At 45.2% G+C, this 19841-nt stretch overlaps 1 protein-coding gene across 1 annotated transcript in view; it reads right to left on the bottom strand.

The window, feature by feature from the left end:
* INTS3 (integrator complex subunit 3) overlaps positions 1-19841 on the bottom strand; it is a 59343-nt gene that overhangs the window by 5085 nt on the left and 34417 nt on the right. Inside the window, exons 4-21 of the mRNA XM_006861474.1 lie at positions 16212-16325; positions 15932-16016; positions 14543-14609; positions 11642-11786; positions 10688-10817; positions 9353-9450; positions 7682-7873; positions 6699-6786; positions 6137-6216; positions 5464-5555; positions 4963-5069; positions 4112-4231; positions 3593-3722; positions 3068-3122; positions 2751-2854; positions 2128-2172; positions 1789-1908; positions 127-280 (exon numbers count right to left, since the gene is read on the bottom strand). Of these exons, the coding sequence (XP_006861536.1) occupies positions 127-280; positions 1789-1908; positions 2128-2172; positions 2751-2854; positions 3068-3122; positions 3593-3722; positions 4112-4231; positions 4963-5069; positions 5464-5555; positions 6137-6216; positions 6699-6786; positions 7682-7873; positions 9353-9450; positions 10688-10817; positions 11642-11786; positions 14543-14609; positions 15932-16016; positions 16212-16325 (1926 nt within the window). The remainder of the gene's footprint in view (positions 1-126; positions 281-1788; positions 1909-2127; positions 2173-2750; positions 2855-3067; positions 3123-3592; positions 3723-4111; positions 4232-4962; positions 5070-5463; positions 5556-6136; positions 6217-6698; positions 6787-7681; positions 7874-9352; positions 9451-10687; positions 10818-11641; positions 11787-14542; positions 14610-15931; positions 16017-16211; positions 16326-19841) is intronic.

The raw sequence follows: 19841 nt of genomic DNA, 5'->3' as shown, positions 1-19841 counted from the left end.
TCCAACTCCAATAAAGAGTGGTGGAAGAAGAGGTAAAGATGGGGTGAGGGTTGTGTGTGGTTCTACGACCCCTCACTGCACTGCTGCCCCACCTCCCCAGCGTGACCATGAGTGGGGGCACCAAACCTCTGTATAGATGGAGGGTGTAAGGTGGCACAGCAGTCGCACATCATCCTCCTGGCAGGCCTTCATGTCCATCATCAGGCAGGTGTGCAAGTCACCCAGTTGGGTGGCCTGGGCAAATGACTCATACAGGTTCATCTTCCCGGCAGCAGCTTTGCTGTAAGACCAGGTTGAGTCTGAGCCAGCACCCAGCCCTATGCAGGCCTTGGCTTAGTGTTCCCACTCTGGAATTCCTTCACCTGCCCTACCTACATGGCCTGTGCTAATCTCTCCCCTGTTGCTCAATTTATCAGGATAGGGAGGGCCAGGCCAGGCAAGAGAAAACAGCTTTCTTCCCTCACATTCCCTTGCTTTCTGGACTCTGAGCCACGTGGGCAATAACATATGAAGACCTCTACCTAATACATGTAAAACTTAACTCATGATGGATCACAGATCTTCTAAATGTATAACCTAAACTATAACGCTTTTATAAGTAAATATAGGAGTAAACTTTTATGACCTTGGGTTAGACAATGGTTTCTTGGATATCAAAAGTACAAGTGACCAAAGATAAAACAGATCAAATGAACATCAAAGTTAAAAGCTTTTGTGTTTCAAATAACACTTATTAAAGGAAGTAAAAAAGACAGCCCACAGAATGGGAGAAAATATTTGCAAATCACATATTTGATAAGGGACCTTATCTAGAATATATAAAATCTTAAAACTCAGCAATAGGACAGCCCAATTAAAAAAGAGAAAAGAATTTGAAGAGACATTTCTTCAAAGAGGATCTACAAAAGGCCTATAAAAGCAAGGTGCTTATCATTAGTCATCAGGGAACTGCAAATTGAAACCATAAGCAGATACCACTTAAAACGCATTAGGATGGCTAGAATAAAAAAGATAGAAAATTCTCACACATGTTGGTGAGGATGTGGAGAAATTAGAACCCTCGTCCATTGCTCTTGGGGATGTAAAAATGGCTGCAGCCACATTGAAAAACAGTTTGGTACTTCCTCACAAAGATAAATATAGAGTTAATGTGTGGCCCAGCAATTCCACTTCTAGCTAGGTATATAACCAAGACAATTGAAAATATAGGTCCACATAAAAATCTGTACACAAATTTTCAGAGCAATATTCACCACAGCCAAAAAGTGGGAACAATTCAAATGACCATCTACTGAAGATGAGTAAACCAAATGTGATATAGTCAAACAATGCAATGTTGCTTGGTTTTCAAAAAGAAATGAAGTACTATGCTATTCATCAGTGGATGAACCTTGAAAACATACTCATACTTAGTGTAAGAAGCCAGTCACAAACCATCGCACCTGTGATTCCATCTACATGAAATGTCCGAGTAGGGAAAACCACAGAGGGAAAGAGGACGACTGGGTGGGAGAGAAAATGGATGACTGCTAACGGCTACCAGGCTTCTTTTTAGGGAGAGGACAATGTTCTAAGGTAGTGGTGATAGTTGTACAACTTTGTTGATATACTAAAAGCCACTGAATTTTACACTAAAAGTGAATTTAGTTCAATAAAGCTATTATTTAAAAAATAAAAACAAAAGAACCCACAGAAAGAAGGCCCTGGTGATAACAGTCAAAAGTAGGGGAGTTGGGGCATACTAAGGGGAAGGTTATCCAGGATGCTTCCTGACACCTTCATACCCACCTGGCCCTCAGGTAGTACAGCAGATGGTACCCAATCTTGGGCTGCTTTTGATATAACTCAGAAAGAAGATCCAAAAGAAGGGAGAAGCTGCTGTTGTCTTCCTGCATCTGGCACAGGTTCCTGGAGGTAGGCGTGGAAGAGAGGACAGGAGTAGAGTTTTACCCATAGCAGACTCTCCCCTATGGAGCTTCTGAGGTGGCCTGGGCTGCTTGTGCTCAAAGCATACTATTGCGTTTTTCGCAGAAAAGGAGTCTTACTGCCCCACGGCAGGAGTCATGTGTGTGCTGTTAGGGAGGATGAATTACGGTAGAGCAGGCTCTCCTACAGCAGGATACGTACCTAAATATTAGGTAGAGAGGCTTCCCCACAGATTCCTCCAGTGACCTACAAGAGGAGGGTTCTATATCAGAGTGCATAAGAGAGAGACAGTGTGGAGGACCAGCAGCTCTTCCTAAACAAAGCCAAACTTCCTGCTGCTCCAGAGGCTTGGTAACAGAGAAAACATGGAACTACACTCTGATGTTGTCATCATCATCATTGAAGGTGAGTATCTTGCCCTTCAGGGAGAGAGTCCAGGCCAGAGTCCAATCCCACCTGAACCATCATGGTCTAGAGTTACTGGGCCTGGCAGCTAGGGTTGGAAGTACCGGCAGGGGATACTAGTTCACTGCCCTAGTAAACATAGCATGCAGCAAGCAATAATTCCTTGTTACATGAATGTGAGAATAAAAACATCAAGAGAACAATTGCTTTTAAGTCCATTGTTGTTGTTAAGTGCTGTTGAGTCGGTTTCGACTCATAGTGACCCTATGCAGGGTTTCCAAGGAGCAGCTGGTGAGTTTCAACTGCCAACCCTGTGGTTCGCAGTTCAGTGATGAGTCTACAGTGCCACACCAGGAGTCCTTAATCTAGCTCCAAGGACACACTTGTAGCTCCCTGAGACCAGGAAAGATAAACCTTACTCTTCGGTGACCTCCTCAGGCAAGACCTCCCCTCGGAAATGGGCCTTGAAAAGCTCCTGTAGACAGGAGGCAAGGACAGAGAGCTGCTCCGAGTCAAAATCTTCCTGGGTGTGAGACAAGAGAGGAGAGATCAGCACTGAGAAGCAGAGCCTCTGAGCATATCTACTTCTACCTCCAGAATCTAACACCTCCCTCTACCCATCACAAGGGACTCCTCTAGGGAAGGGAAAGGTGGGCGTCAGTCTCCCTGGGAGACATCTGCGTGGGAAGCTCAAAGCTAGGCTGTTTCCTCCCTAAGGGATTGGGTTCCTCCTCACCTCCAGGACCTGGTCCACGATTTCCTGCATGACCTCACACTGGGCCTCTGTATCACTGCAGTACACAAATGAGAGGAAATCCCAGGGACATAAATGATAGATAGCACATGGCAGGACACACACCCAGAACAGTGTGCACTAGCACACTCACATGCACAGGGACAAAACAAAGGCGCTCTTTGTGAAATCTGGGCTTGCGTAGGGGAGGCGTTAGGGCCAAATTTGCTGCTGTCTGGGTAGAGGCCCAAAGGGGAAATACCCATCAGCTCTGCTTTGGTTCTCAAAGGCTCTTCTCCCAAGACTCTCTAGAGAATCCAGGATGTTGGGGAGTTAGGCTCTCCCACTTTCAGTCCATGATGCCTCAACCTGAACTGCACCATACATCTCTTGCAAAGCTGCAATCACCATTCCATACATCCCCTACCATATTTCTCCCTAGCCCCCATCAACATGCCACACCCACTAGCACCAGGTAAACAGCTTAGTGGAGGGCTCCTCAGGGTTGACAGCAGGGTCTGCACCCACCTCCCCTTCTGTAGTTGGAGAACTTTGTCCCTTAGAGACTCATCCAACTGGTCAAGGTAAGGGGTGATATCAACGGGCTCTTCCACGACAGTTTCCTTGATTGGGTGGAAGCGAAACTCTCTCTTCTTTCCTGAAAAGAGGCATTTAGGAAAAGAGTCAGTCTACCCTGACACCAGTCACAGAGAATGTCCCCCCTGAACAACCTCTCCCCTTCCCTACATGCCTTCAGTATACACTTGATTGCTCAGTGCATTTCAAGTGCCTGAAGCCTGTCCTTGAAGGTGCCCAGGCCCCAGATCTGATAAGCAAAGAGAGGCAGAAACCACGTTCCTTCTAGCTTCCTGTCTCCAGTGCCAAGTGCAGGGCTCTGCACTCTGGAGCCTCAGCCAGTGAGCCTCCTAACAAGGCTTTAACTCACAGGGGCAAAGGTGATGGGGAGACTATAGAATACGTGTTCCTATGAAGTGGTCCTCTAGGGGTGGACACAGCCCTGAGCTGTTCCTTTGCTGCTGGCCTCACCTTTGCTGTTGAGATCCTCCTCATCGTCACTAAAGGCTGCCTCTGCATTATCGTAGCAACTCTCATCCTTGTCTGACATGTGGTTATCCATCTCCATGGAAACAGGCTCTTCAATTTTGACTTGGGAGTAAAGAAAAACAAGGCATTACAAGCAAAGGCTCCTGTGTCCTCCAATGTTCCCCTATGTTTCTGGGAATGGGAGACTGGAGGTCAAGTGGGAAAATGAGCTCATGACCTCAATGGAATACTGACTCTGGAAGGACAAACACCCTGCTCTCACAACCTTCCAGGAATTGCAGGGGGAGGGGGTTGCCAGGGATAAGAACAGCCTAAAACTCGATTCCTCTATGCTCAGCTCTGAATTAGTGAGTAAAGCCAGGGGCAGTCCCAAAGTGCTCTTTTACTTTAAAACCAAATTGAAGAGCTCCACCAGGCTGAGCCCTTATCCCAAAACAAAAATGTGTGTACGGTAGGGGTAGGTGAGGGAGGCTGGCAGCGTGTTTGGAATTGGGAGCAAGATTTGAAACCCAATATGACAACCTCTCACGTGGGGCCAGGACCTAGTGCTAGGAAGAAAAAAAGAAAAGGGGAAAGCACACATTCTATGGGAGCCTTCTATCTCCTGAGACGAGGTTAATAAGAATAAGTAAGCATCAAGAAAGCAAGAAAGATGAGCAGAAAGTCAGATAAGAGTAGATGGAGAACCAAGGAAAATGGGACAAAGAAGAATTAAGGGAACTGGAAAAGCAAACACTGAGGTGAACAATGTCACACAGAAATCCTGATGGGGGCTCTGGTCTGGGAGCCCCAGTGCTACCACTCCTCTTTTGAAGCAGATGGTGCCACCATACCTTCCACAGGTGGGGAGGGTGAACTGCAGAACTCAGGAAACTTCTCTCTCAGCATTGCCCGCAGCTCCTTATCCAATTTAGGGTTATCAAACAGGGGAGCCAAGTGCCTAATAAGGACCATGAATGAAAGTCAACATCAGAACTCATTCCTAACTCAACATGCAATTAGAGAAAGGTCTTGGCCCAACCAGTATAGAGGGAGAGGATGGGCCATAGTTGTAAGATACTTGGGAGGGGTGAACAGAAGACAGGGAAGACATCTGAAGCCCTTTGTAGGTCTGATGGCAAGAGATAAATGCATCTAAGAGTCAGAAGGACACATCCCTAACCTAGTAGTCTGAGGAGGAAGAGCCCGTACCTCTCAAGGGAAAAGGTCAGCAGTGGTATGGTAGTATCCGGCCTACAGAGGTCTGGATCGTAAGAAAAATAGGAAGCCACAATTCCCCTTCTCTTACATCCCCATCCCCCTTCCCTGCCCCAACATACACACAAATTTCTTACGCTAAGACCCGTTTCTCCACAATGTGGTTGAGGGAGGAAAAGACACCCTGCCGCACATGACCTTCCAATGGTGGATAGAAGTTAGGGATGATCTGTAAGGGCAGAAAGGGAGAAAAGGTGAGCACAGACTCTCCATCCAGTGTTCTGCTGGACTAGGTCTAAAATGGCACTTCAGTCTTGACTCCGGTTGCTGGGGAGTATGGCTGCATAGAGAACTGGGGTGTTCCTTCCTGACTCTTCCAAGCCAACTGTAACGGGAAGCTCCTGCTGGACTGGGTTTCTCAAGACTGCCTGAGTCAAAATTCCTGAGGTTGAAATACTCCATGGAACAATCCCACTGGGGACTGGGAACAGGAAAGAAGTGCTCACTAACTTGGGGGACAGGGCCTATCACCACTTCTGCTTTCATCATCAGAGAGCAGTGGGATGGACCCATCACTGGGAGATAAGGTGAAAGGTGTCGTTGCTGTTAAATGCTGTGGAGTCGGTTCTGACTCACAGTGACTCTGTACAGGATTTCCGAGGAGCAGCTGGTGGGTTTAAACCATCAACCTGTGGTTAGCATTCCAGTGCTGATCCTAGAGCATCACACCAGGACTCCAAGATGAGAGGGGAGATAACACTTGATTCTATTATTTCAGGAATGTGAAGAAAAGAGGGCCTTGGCACTTACACGGCACATGAAGTCCAGGAGTGTGGCAGTGATGGCTGGGTGGGGCTTCATGGAGTGATGCATGACCAGGATGGCTGGCTCTGGAGAATGTGGAATTAAAGGGTCCCCCCACATCAGACAGTCCATTCCCATCTCCACAAAATAGGATACAAATATATATAAATGGCTCTGAAGAGTGCCATTATCTATCCCCCACACTCACACTAACAGATCCACAACCCTAAAACAGTTCTGTTAGCCCAAAATCTCTTGCACCCCCAGCATTCAGTTTGGAGGGGGAGATAGTAGTAGAAGAAAAACAGGACATGATACAGCTTCTTCCTCTGCCTAGGCCCTTCCCACCCGACATAAGTTGTGGGGAGAAGGGGTGGAGTGATGACTAGGTCACATCAAAGAAATTTTCTTTCTAGGTCAAGGGAGAACCAATGAGGAACAAGGGAACTGCACCCAGATAAGCTGCCTCCACTCCACGCAGTACTGAGATTGATGACTGCTATCACTAAGACCAGACAGCAGGGATTGGGGGATGGGGAAGTAGTGCTGCCTGGTCTGGGTCACATACCTATGTTCATAATGCTATCCTTTTCTGGGCTAAAGAACAGCCAGTCGTAAAACAAAGCCAGCTTGGCATTAGAGGCAGCAACATTTGACTGGAAGACAAGCAAGAAGGGAAAAAGAGCTAGTTTCATCAACCAGCCCCTTCCCTTCAGAGGCCCAAGACAAATTCCAGAGGCCAAGGCAGTTCCTAGTGAAAGAGAGTGGAATTCCATCAGGGGTGAGGGTAACCCAAATCTGTATGACACAGGAAGACCCTGTGGTTTCACCAATCCAGGGAATGGGAGATCAACCTAGGTTCTTCATACACCAGCAGAGTATAATCCTGCTCCAAGGGGGAACACTGGGGGCTCAGGAGCCCTGTGACTACTCCTGGACTCCCCTCACTAGAATCCTCAGGCACATTCCTGAAGAGGTGTCCCCCTTAGATACAGTCAGCACATTTCAAGCACCCAGTCAGATGGCAGAGGAGGAAGAACCATGTGAGAGGCAGTTAGATGGAAGTATAGTTTCCCACCCAGAGTACAGGGAAAGACTGGGAAGGAAATGGCTCCACAGTGTGGATTCACTATGTTTGCAGAAGGACAATGTCCAAAGATGATGCCAGAAAGACATGGAGGTGAGTGTCTAAAGAACCCAAATCCTTAATTTGATAAAGGATCATCAATTCAGAGGATAGTCATATGTGGTATCTGGAAGCGAAACGGAAAAAGACCAGAGGGCGCCTCAGAAATCCAGGCAGTAAGGGTGCAGATGAATGTGTTCAACGCCAAACCAAGGTGGAAAGTTCTGAGCACAGGTAAATCACTACAGACACAAAGGGAGCTGGGGCAAGGAGGCTGAGACATTCAAGAGGAGTAGAGTGAAAGAAGGATCTCTGGGGGGTCAGATGGCTCCTCAGAGTCAGGAAGAAGCCTGGGAATATGGTGAACATGATGCAGGGGGCAACCTTTCACCACCCAACATCTACCCTGTGTCCCAGCCCCTCACCGTGCATGTTGTCAGGAGCCAGCCAATGATGGCCCACCGGGGCAATATATCTGAACTCAGCACTTCATTAGATGGGTGAACAACCCCACAGATGTAGCGAATGAGGTCACAACGCAGAGACTGACTGTCTGGGGTTGACAAGTACTGGCGCTGGAACCAATCTTGGTATCGCTTTTGTTGACCAAACCGCACCTGAGGTTAATGGAAGTAGAAAAAAGAAACTTGAAGGGAGAGTGGAGTTCTAGGAGAGGAAAATGAGGACCGTCAACCCCTGGGTCTGATCTAGACTGCAATAATCTAGTCATTTACTATCCTGTCTCTCAGGTTTCATTTCCTTTAGGAAGATTCCCAAGTTAATTCTACTGTATTTTATTTTAACATTTTACTGTGATTTAAGTTTATAAGCATATTGGTTTTCTGTTCAACAATTCTTATATATTTTGTTTCATGATCCCAAGTGGCTTCATATGTCAACACTGCACTCGTTCCTACCATCAACCTTAAGTTCCATCTAACCCTAACTGTAACTGCAGTCATCTTCTGGCTCCTTATTCCTGTACTGGTTGGTCACTGATTCTCCAGTCATATGCATAATCTCTCTTATTTTCCTGAGCCACTGACTAGCAAGAGAATGTTCATCAAGAACCAGAGCCAAGTCTATCCACTGCTCAACATTGACTAAACGTGTCCTGGTGCTGAATGACCTAATGGGCCATTATCTAAGATGTGCAGACTCTCCAACTTTCTTGCAACAAGTCCTTCCCCCCAACAGACTGTAAATGGTTACAAATAGCAGCACAAAATAAGGGAGAGGATCTGTCTTTCTTCTCTCCTATTCCCTATCTGTGAGAAGAAATCAAGTAAAACAAAGAACCAAAAGTTTAATCAATCAATCTAGATTAACACTGTCTAATAGAACTTTCTGCAATGACAGCGACTACTGAAACACAGGTACTGCAACTGAGGAAATAAATTTTTCATTTTAACTAATCTGTATCAGAACCAACTCGATGGCACTTAACAACAACAAATCGCCACAGGTGGTCAGTGACGCCCATAAGGCACAGCATAAATGCAGAGAACGTCACTGGATGACTTAGAAAACCACAAGCTGGCTTGCCTGGAGGTTCTTTAATGATAGACAGGTTATAGAGGAATTACCTGAGTAGTCTGAAAAACAACAGATTCCACAGGCTAATTCTCTGAAGAGTGGGATCCAGGAACTTACATTTTTAAATATGCTCTCCAAGCAAATTGGCTATAACTCAGCCATGTTTGGAAACCAAAAAGCCACAACACTGTGATTCCTTTTGTCCCGAGAGCTCCTGGTTCACCCAGAGGAACCCTAGGTTTCCCAGAATGCACACTCTCAATTCCCCCCCCCCCTTTTTGCCTCCTGTAGCGCATGTCACATATTATTTGTATACAGTTATTGACTTAAGACTATCTTAGACTGAAAACGTCACAGGGGTAGGTGTTGTCTCTCTGTAAACCTTGTCTCCCCATGTCTCTCCTGGCACCAAGCAGGAATAATAAGAGATGTGGAGAAGTAAATGCAAAGGAAAGATGATCAGGGAAGTCCACTAGGCCACCACTCCACTGACAAGTGCTCAGTAGCAGCAGCCCGGCTAGCACCACGATTTCTCTTCCTGCTGCAACAGGTCAGCTTACCCGGGAAGTCATGAAGAGGAGCTTAGTCTCCATATCTGGGGTTAGACGACATGCTAGGAATTTTCGGGATGTTCTTGATTGTAGAAGTTGCAAGATACCTAAACCAAGTGTAGAAGGAAAGAGAGAGAAGCATGAGGGAAAGAAGGCAGGTAAGGAACCTGGACCAGGTAATGATAGCCATGGTCTTGTTCCTTAGGAAATTCTAAGATAAGACCAAGGAAGGTCAAGTAAGGGGTTCTAACCAGTGTCTGTGTTCTTTTCCCAAAACCACCATCCCCCACAAGACCCAGCTATATTAATTTCCCTGTCCTGCTGCCTTTCAGAGTTCCTTACTCACATTATTCTAGTTGGTAACATGTGGAAAAGTTAAGGAAGAAATATGGAAAATCCTAACCCCTCGAGGTCCTGGGATCAGTGTGGTATGGCATAAGCATAGGTTTTTAAGTCAGAAAAACCTGGGCCCAAATCCTGCCTCTGACACTTACTTAGCTGTGTGGCCTTGGAAATATTATACTTATTCTCTTTGAACCTCAGTCTCCTTATCTGTACAATGTGCAAAGCAATACCCAGGTTACAGGATTGTCCTGAAGATTAAATGAGTTAAAATATGTGTGTCTGGCACACAGGAGGCACTCAAAACTACTCAATAGTGTCAATATAAGGGCTGCTTTGGGTAGTACCAGGACTTTCTTCTTCTCTTCTTTCCTGGACTACCCTTTTCAGTTTGTGTGTGTATGAGGTGTATGTTATGAAGTGTGCACATATGTGTGAGAACTGGAATGGGGAGCAAGACTGCAGAGTTATTGTTCAGACTATAAACAGGGTCCTGGGAAAGAAGTGAGGACAGGAGAAGAACCTTGCCAGGGAAGACACACAGAGCCTCTTTCCCTCCCTCAAAAAAGTGTTTATTTAGCAAAGCTGTATCTTCGGAATCAGATGCACGGCGGCTTCCAGGGAGGAGCCTTCTCTTAGAGGACTAATTCCAGCCCCTCTGCTGACTCAGTCTCAAGAGCTGACCTCTGACTCCCCTGCTGGGCTCTAAGAAGCTGGAAACAGGCCATGAGCTCACCTCCTGAGCCAAGGAGCTGCAGGAGGGAGGAAGATCACAATTTTCTGCCTCACTTCTTTCTTAGGAGTAATGTAGTCGGCTAAGTAAGGGCTATCTAGGAACCAACTGTTCTTTACCTCTGTCATTCCTACATTCAGCTATACTTAGTAGAGCCTGCCTGTCCCAATCTTCCAATACATCTGACTCTCCTTTGCCCTCCTGATTTAAGTAGTACACAGATACTGACTTCCCACCTCTTAAAACAGGATGCCTTGGTCCTTACTTACCTGTGAACTGGGGACTCAAAGCCTGAGGGTTATGGATAATGTCTTTCCAAAGAAGTTCAAATTCTGGTATCCTAGCAACATTCTGAAGTAGTCTTACGAGGTCCCGGCCAATCATCAAACATTCCATGAACTTGATGGGGAGGAGGAGGAAAAGGGCAAACAGGAAAGAGAATAAAAACATGGATTGTTTACCTGCTAAAGGAAGGACAAAAGAACAATATGTTTTGGGAGGGAAGGAAAAAGGGTCAAAGGGGGAAGAGAGAAACTGAAGCTAAGGACTGATAATCAAGGAAAAGAGGTTATTGAATCTGCTGGAGCCCCACTGGCTTTCACATTACTCTATTCCCCTCCCCACCCAAACCTGTTTTTATCTAGGTCAAGGAAGATTAAGATTCCATGAGGATGGGACTAGCAAACTTAGCCCTAAGCACCCTACCTCAAAACTCACTCTGCTCAATAGAACTGTCTGTGGTCATGAAAATGATTTGCATTTGTGTGGTCCAGTGTGGTAGCCACTAAGCCACATGTGGCTAATGAGCACTTTAAATGTGGCTAAAGCAACTAAGAAACTAAATTTTTAAATTTAACTTTCATTTAAATAGCCATTTGTGGTTAGTGGCTACTATATTAGACATAGCACAGCTCTTAGATCTCTCTCCTGGGAGATCTGGATAGTGGTCACTGACTGTGGTAATTACCCAGGTGGGAAGGTGATGGGATGGCATGGATGCACAGGACAGCCTGTGTCTGTGTTAACAGGAAAACCCCCAGGATGACAGCAGCATTTCTACAGACCAGTACAACCCTACACTGATTCTTCCCTTTGACTCTCATCTTTCTAAAGATGATGGAAAAAAGAGCCATATCCCAAACCACCTCCTTCTCCAGGCCAGATCACCTACAGGTCCCTCCTGGGTCTCACCTCCCCACACTATTTCTGTCCTAATCCCTCACCCGTTCCCGAAGCAGTGAGATGCAGAAGTCCACCTCCTTCTGCCGCAGGGCCTGGAGCTGGGCAGTCCCATGGTGGTCCACGATGAGGCGAAGGTAGGTGTAAACAGCCATGGCGATGAGGATGCTGCTCTTTAGTACCCATTCCCTGAAGGGAGGGAAGACACTGGCACCTGTAGCCTGTTTGGACCTAGTCACTCCCAGCTCATCTTCCCTGGACATGGCTCCAGTGCCTCAGCATTGTCTGATGACTTGACACTGGGACAGGTTCTTTGGTTCCTGAGTCCTCACACATGCTGTCATTATCTACCTTGGACTATCAACCAGCTAAGGTAGGGCAAGTTCCTAATAAAGTGACCAATAAAGATAAGTGCTGAGTGAAAACCATCTCTGCTTACCATTTAGTACTTGGCTTCCTATAAAATAATTTGTTTTGTTGACTCGTTCAACCTATGTACTGAGTGCGTATCATGTAACCAGCACTGTGTGAGGTGCTAGGAACAGAGATGAGTCACTGGTTCTCAAAGTACGGTCTGAGACTCCTGGGGTTCTTAGGACACACTGTGCAGTCCCTCCATCACTGTCAAGAGTGGCCCACCATGCCATAAACCTTTCCCCAATCTTCTCTCTAGCCACTGATCCCACCCAAAACAATGAAGTCCTGCTCTAAGTCACAAACGGAAAAGATCTTGATTATGGATGGCAGGAGTTGTAGAATGTTCTGGGGAGCGGCTGCAGTAAGGAAAGAATTGTTTCTTTCCTGCTGCCTTACATGGGGTAGGAGAGGTCAAGTAGGAGAGTTCCCAAGCAGGTTGTCTGTAACAGTTTTGGCACCCCTGCTAGAAAGGCAGAGAACAGGAGGAAGACGACAGGGAATTTAATTAATTCAACCAGGCAACATCCTGAGTCCGGAAAAGTGCTCAAGCTACCTAATTAGGTAGCTTTGGCCTTTTCCTCTCACAGAATAAAAGCACAAGTCAAGGACAGCGAGGAGAGGCCCAGCTGGTTCCTGCTACCTTCTAACTCCACAGCCCTAGAAACACTTGGGAGGGGTGGGAAAGGACACAGTTTTAAAAGTCTAAGTAGTTACTATTTGGAGGGTGGGGGAATAGGTAGGGCAGTTCATCTGGCAGCTATTTGACTCTTACACACTAGACTGTGCTCTAATTGCCCAAATGAGGGAAATTTAGATTTGTGGTATGGGAACAGGAGGTATATGGCACCAGGTACAGGCTGAGAAATGTATTTTAAGAAGGCTGCTAGCAGAAGTAATGAACCTATCTGAATCCTGGGACATGTGATAATGAAGAGAATGAGCAAGATGAAGGCGAAATTCTCTCATTCAAAGGCAGCAGAAAGGCTCAGAGACCTAAGAGAAGCAGAGTTCTGGTCAGAGAGTGCTAGTGTGGAGGTATCCTTAACAGAAGACGTGCCTGGAGTCCCAGCTTCAGTTGCACATCCATGCCCAAAGCACTAGGTGGCACTGTACAGCAGTCCTGGCGTACATCGCAGGCTTGGGCAGGGCGGATGTTAGCCCTGAATAACTGGAAGAGGTTGCTTCTTTTAACTAGTAGAAAATACAGACTCCATCTCTCAGACTTCGAACATATTATCAGGAAGTGGAGAAAGACATCATATTTGGTAAAGTGGAATAACAGAGAAAAAGAGGGTGGTTCCTAAAGAGATGGATTGACACAGAGGCAGCGACAATGGGCTGAAGTGTAATAGCAATTGTGAGGATAGCACAGGACTGGGCAGTGTTTCGTTCTGTTGCACACAGGGTCACTACAGGTCAGAACCGACTTGGTGGCACCTAGCAACAACGACAGTTATGGTCAAGTGTCGACGAGTTGATTCCAACTCATAGCAATCCTGTATAAGGTTTCCAAGTAATTGTTGGTGGTTTGAACTGCTGACTTTTTGGTTAGCAGTCCAGTGCTTATCCCATAGTGCCATACTAGAACTCCCATGGATACTATTAGCCCCCTCAATCATTTGACTACTATGGTGTTTCCATCTAGAAATAAGACTCTGAAACCAAGAAATAGGAGAACTCACACCACAGGACAAATGGGAAGGTCTCACTCCTAAGCAAGTATGGATATGGAGCAGCTCATAAAATTTCTGGTCCAGTACTTTGATGGGAAAGGGAAAAGAATCATCTAGAAAGTCAGTTTACGCTCTCTATCACTGGAGCCTTTAAGTTAAACCTAGATGCAGACTCTAAACTCAAACCAAACCCATTGCTGTCAAGTCAATTCCACTTCATAGTGACCCTCTAGGACCGAGTAGAATTGCCCTCATAGGGTATTCAAGGCTGTATTTTCTACAGCAGCAGATAGCCACATCTTTCTTCTGTAGAGTGGCTGGTGGATTCAAACCGCTGACCTCGTGGTTAGTAGTCACACATTTAACCACTGTGTCACCATGGCTCGCTACATGAAAACCCGAGCAGAGTTCACCTGTCTCCATGACCTCTTCACTCCCACCTACTAGTTGCCACTTCTAAAGGAGTGCATGGGTCAGCTTGAGAGACTTAGAATGGAGAAAGGGGTACCTGCCAGGCCTGAGTTGTTGGCTGGTCCCACAATACTGAGCTCATTCCTTCCCTCCCCCAAAAGAGAAACATTCCAAGGAAGTCTGAATCAAAAATAAACCCTTATCAGATGAAACCAGTTTTTCCTGGGTTCTGAGATATTTTAGCAAAGACCTTCTTTCCCACTCCTTCATTTCTAAGGCCATACCATGGCATTAATTCTTCACTTGCCAATCCCCTCCCTGTCTCTAACTTAAAGTAATCTTGAGCCATGACTATCTTCTTAACATCCTTTTACCCCCATTTCCACACTCACATCCCTCATGGTGGTTTCTGGCTCTTGCCCCACCCTTCATGATGGACTCTACCTCTGTTCCGTCAGGATATCCAGAACACTCTCTGCCAACCAGATATTTTTGGCTGTAACATCCCCACCTGATTTAAAAGGAGGAAAAAAAAAAAAAAGAGAATCAGAATGGCTCTGATTAACAATCCAACTATTCCAATACTTCTCTTTACTCATCCTGCAGAACCACTGCTACTCCTGAGTGCATGAGTAAACTGCCTTCTGCCCCCAGAGAGGAGAAGGAAAGGTAATGAATGGACTTTTCAAAAGATCAGAGAGGCTACTGTTCAACAAACTAGGGGGTTGGAATGGGAACACTTTGACCTTTGAAAGGAATGTCTGGGAAGGAGACACAAGAAGCCCAAGGTTGAAAGAAAGGATGGCTTCTCAGATAGGGCCTGAGAGGTGCAGGTGAATGGTAACAATAGCAGTCCAGCATCAATAAGTCCCAAGTCCTGTGCTCAGGTTCATGGCAGGCCAAGGACGGCCTATTTTCAGGTGCCATCATTTTCAATGCTTACTACTGGACTTTCTGGAGCAGAATTTACATGCAACAAAGCCAGACTGAGTCTTGGGAGGAGAGGTGAGGACAGGGAGTGCAAAGCAGTGAACAAAGTGCCAGGAGAAAAGATAAGAGGAGCAAGCACAACAATGCTGTGCCTTGTCCCAGGTCCCAATTTAAAAAGCCAACATTCACATAGACAGGTATCACAGATTTAAGGTTCATACACAACAAATCAGGAGCATCAGTGTGTATCAATTCTACAGAGAAAGCAAAGCAACAATAGGTAAATGGTGAAGAGAGGCAGGCTCATTTTTAAACAAAGGCATACAATCTTGGGGGCAGAAAAGGTAGTTAGTATAGGCGGCTTCTTAGATTTATGGTGGCTCAGAGAGATGTTATCGATGCTAAGACAGTAACAAAACCTAAATGTCATGCTCTGTTCTATGACACAGTTTGTCCCTCACACTGGACCCAATTAGGTGTCATAATAATGAGAGCTCAAGTGTTTAGAATATAGGGGGTGGAGCCAGAGAAGACGTCTGGGTTTCTGAAAGTATAATGAACACAGGAACAAACTATTTGCCTTCATTTTTCTCCCCCTCCCTAATCCAGTATGTCACAAAACCGGAGTGAGGAGGACTAACTAAAACAGATCAAATAGTCTATGCCAGGCCCTAGATTCGGCAAGAAGGAACACAACGCAAGGCTTATTGGCTTCAAAGGCTCCTGCAATTTCAATCAATTTCTTCCTGCAATATATGTGGCCAAAAGATTTATCTGCGTCAAAGGAAAAAAGCCTAAACAACCCAGGAATCAAGTCTCTCAGGCACTTAATCATTCTCTACTGCCTGGAGTCAGCCTCTGGGCTTCTCTCCTTTCTTCTTTACACTCCTGCCATCAACTCACCTGCAATCTGCTTCATGAATGTCATGCAAACACCATCGGCTCCCAGAACCCCACTCTTCACTAGTTCCCGTACCAACCACACCAACTAAAGGAGAGAGGAAAAGATGGCTGAAGAGCAGGGGCTGCACAATTGAGAATAGGGCTACTTCAATCCCATTATAAATTGGAGTGCACAATGGTAGGGTGAGGTACCAGTTTCCTTTTTCCCTTCCTCCTACAAAAAAGGGTCCATCCTCCATATGTCTTTGAGCTGGGTTTTCTCTTTTCTTTCTGGCCTTACCTGAGTACGACAAGTATCCTGTAATTTCAGGTACTTCTCCATGAGAATCTGGTTGATTTTATTCAAGACAATATTCATTCCATCACGACTCACCAGAGCCAGGTCTCGGTAACACTGTGAGAAGTTAAGGTTTATGAGCAGTCAGCAAGCAGAGGATGAGGCTCCCAACCTTACCCACAATAGGCCTCTGCCCTCTAATCCCTTAAAGTTAAACCATGCCAATGGGACTGAGTGGCAATACCAAGTGGCTTTCTATTCAAGATACTTTCCTCCCATGGGGCTCTCCCAGCACAAACTGCTCCCTTGCTCTGTCATACAGAATAGAAAAAAAAGGATGGAGCTCCTCTCTAATAGGATAGGAAAGCCTGCTGAACTACGCTCATAGTCCTATCCCTGTCCCCCATCTCCCTTCTTTGGAAGAGTTACAGTGTTTGATGCCACAAGCTGAGCAAAGCCAGGTGGAGGAGGCCATCTGCTTTTCATCTGCCAGTAAAAGGTCAATACAGAATGGGTTCAGTTGAACAGGCCCGAAAAGGTCCTAAAGAGGTTTTTAGCCCTTTATTGACTCAGCCATATGTGGCAAGAGCTAAAGGTGCTAAGGGATGAGGAAGGGGCCAGGGTCAGGGAGTGGGCAAAACTAAAAGTAAACTAAGGATTCCTTAATTAATTGTGTTTCTTTTCTCTGGTCTACCCTTTTTTCTGCCAAGTACTGAACAAAGAGGTGTCCTCTTCAGCATATCCATGCCTGGGGAGGTGAGGGAGGGTGTGCTGATTTATTCAGTGGGGGGGGTGGGAGTCAGTGAACACCCCCATCTTTTCTCACTCTATCTCATTTGTGAGGCCTGACTCTAGGAGGAATACCTTGGGGGACCTCATTAGCAACCTCCTTAGCATGCTGAGTTCTATCCTGTCAGTGTCTCATCAGAAAGCATACAAACTAGGTAGGAAGCACCCTATAACATCTGAAGGTCAGCAACATGGGTGGGTGGCATCAACAATACCAACAACAGTAATAATAGCTAACATGCAGTCATACTAACTTTACACTATATATCATTGTATTAATCCACATAACAACCCATTTTTACAGATGTGGAAAGAAGCATGGTGGTGGTGGTGGGCCACGGAGTCGATTCTGACTCACAGTGACCCTATACAGGTTTCCGAGGCTGTAAATCTCTTTCTCTCTCTCTCTTTTTTAATGCCCTTGTAGACTTTATGGTCTGTTGAATGAATACATTCTATTAGGAATAGACATGCTGGAGTCTAGCTTGCTGTTAGTTAACATTTTTTTAAAAATTATTTTAAATGTTTTATTGTGAATTATGTGATAGCTTACATGAGAGAACACTAGCTTTACATTCATCCTATTGTATATCATTTCACTGCCATGGTTATAATCGCCTCCATGCATCATCAACCAATCACAAAGGGTACACCCCGCAAACCTGCCCCTCAGTCATCAGCACACAGACCCTCTCCCTCTCTGGGTCTAGCGAGGCTATAAATCTTTACGGGAGCAGAAAACCTCATCTTTCTCCCGTGAACAGCTGGTAGTTTCAAACTGCTGACCTTGAGGTTAGCAGCCCAATTCATAAACACCATGCTATCAGAACTCCTTAGAAAGAAGCATAAAATGGTAAAAATCATCCACTTCAGGTCACAAAGAGGAAAAACCAGGTTTAAACCCAGGCAATCCAATTCTAGATTCCATGTCCTTCTTTTTTTAAAGGTTCCATGGACTATAAACACTGAAGTGTTAACCACAAGATTGGCGGTTCAAACCCACAGCTGCTCCTCAGAAACCTACAAAGCTGCTATGAATTTAAACTGATTCCAAGGCACTGAACAACACCTCTTAAATTAGCATTAGAAAAAACTAAAAAGAAATGAGGTTGATGGAGGTAAGAGGTTGTGATTTATGGGTACTCATTTCTAAATTCTTTGAAAGAAGTATTCCTTTTAAAGAATGTAAAATCTGAGGAAAACAAACAAGATGGTGGATTTGGTAGAAGTACAGTGAGCAGCTCCGTCTGCAACAACACAGAATAACGGACCAAGTAGGTTCAGGGGATGGTCCCAGAACTCTGAACCACATATAAAGGAATATTTAGAAAGTTGGAAGGCTTCCAGCCAGTGGAATTTGTAGCAGAAGCAAGAACTCCATTGCTTTCTAATCCAAGGTGCTTGGAGGCTCCATAAGCAGCCATCTTGGAAGAGACCAACCAGGGGAAGGATTAGAGCAGCCACAGACACCTGACAGAACCGCAGAGATAAAGGTGTGGACATACTTTTTTTTTGGTATCTGTTCATTGGTGTCTGGCTGTCTGTGCACCTCCAGTCTGGTGACTAGAGGGGGTGCCTGAGCAAGTGGAAACACCCTCAACCCCCAAAGGGTTCTACTACGCATACACACAGATCTCCTCAAAATTTAAAGGGACAGTTTCCACTTAACACCAAATGGCAGCACAAAATGGCCACAGCTGGCCTTGAACTATTTATCACTAGGCAACAGGCCTGAATGGGGGTTGTGGAGTGGGACAGGCAGACTAAAAAGGAAAAAGGCTGAAAATTAAATACTCAGTTACGTCATAACGACCAGCAGTGGCATCTTGAAATTTCTCAGGAAGAAGAGTGAAAAGGGAAGCCCATCTCCTGATCACATCTACCCGGAGGCAATCAGAAAGCATAAAAAATACCAAAACACACACTCAATTAAGTATTAAAGCCACAGCTAACTACTGAATATGCCCAAAAAACAGAAACAGATGACTGTATCAGCAAATGTCCAGAAACGAGATAAAGTGACTGAAACAAATGAGCTTGAAGTAGACCAACACTCCATACTGGAAGGAGGGCAGATTTTGGAAATGCTTGAAAAGGAATTCAGGAAAATGATTACAAAATGTATCAAAACACTATACAATGGGATTGAGAAAAATAAGGAAGAAGTCTGGAAAGCACTACAGGAACAATCAAGTAACACAGACTTAGCACTGGAAACAATTCAAAACCTACAGAAAGAGGTCCAAATGGTTAATAATAGAATATCATCAGAAATGGACAATACATTGAAAGGGCAAAGGACTAGAATTTAAGAGATGGAAGCCAAAACTAGTGAGCTGGAAGATAAATCTCTCAATACCACTAAGATAGAAGAACAAACAGAAAAAAGATTAAAAAATCTGAAAATGGTCTAAGATTCATATTGGACAACATGAAGAGGTAAAACTTAAGAATTATCGGCATTCCATAACAGGAAGAATCACATGAGTCCACAGAGAAGATAGTTGAAGAGATGTTGGAAGAAAATTTCCCTAACATCCTGAAAAGGGAAAAGAAGAGCATCCAAGAAGTTCAACGAACCCCAGGAAGGATAGACCCTAAAAGAAAAACATCAAGACATATAATAATCAAGCTCTCCAAAATTAAAGATAAGGACAGAATCCTGAAAGCAGCTAGGGAAAACAGAAGTGTAACATACAAAGGCAAGCAAATAAGATTAAGCTCAGCTCTCTCAACAGAAACCATGCAAGCAAGAAGGCAAGGGGGAGACATATATAAAACCCTGAAAGAAAAAAACTACCAACCAAGAATCCTCTACCCAGCAAAGCTGTCAATCAAATATGA

Source organism: Chrysochloris asiatica, unplaced genomic scaffold (genome assembly GCF_000296735.1).
Source record: "Chrysochloris asiatica unplaced genomic scaffold, ChrAsi1.0 scaffold00042, whole genome shotgun sequence".
Taxonomy (NCBI): Eukaryota; Metazoa; Chordata; class Mammalia; order Afrosoricida; family Chrysochloridae; genus Chrysochloris; species Chrysochloris asiatica.
This window is presented reverse-complemented; position numbering and strand designations above follow the sequence as displayed.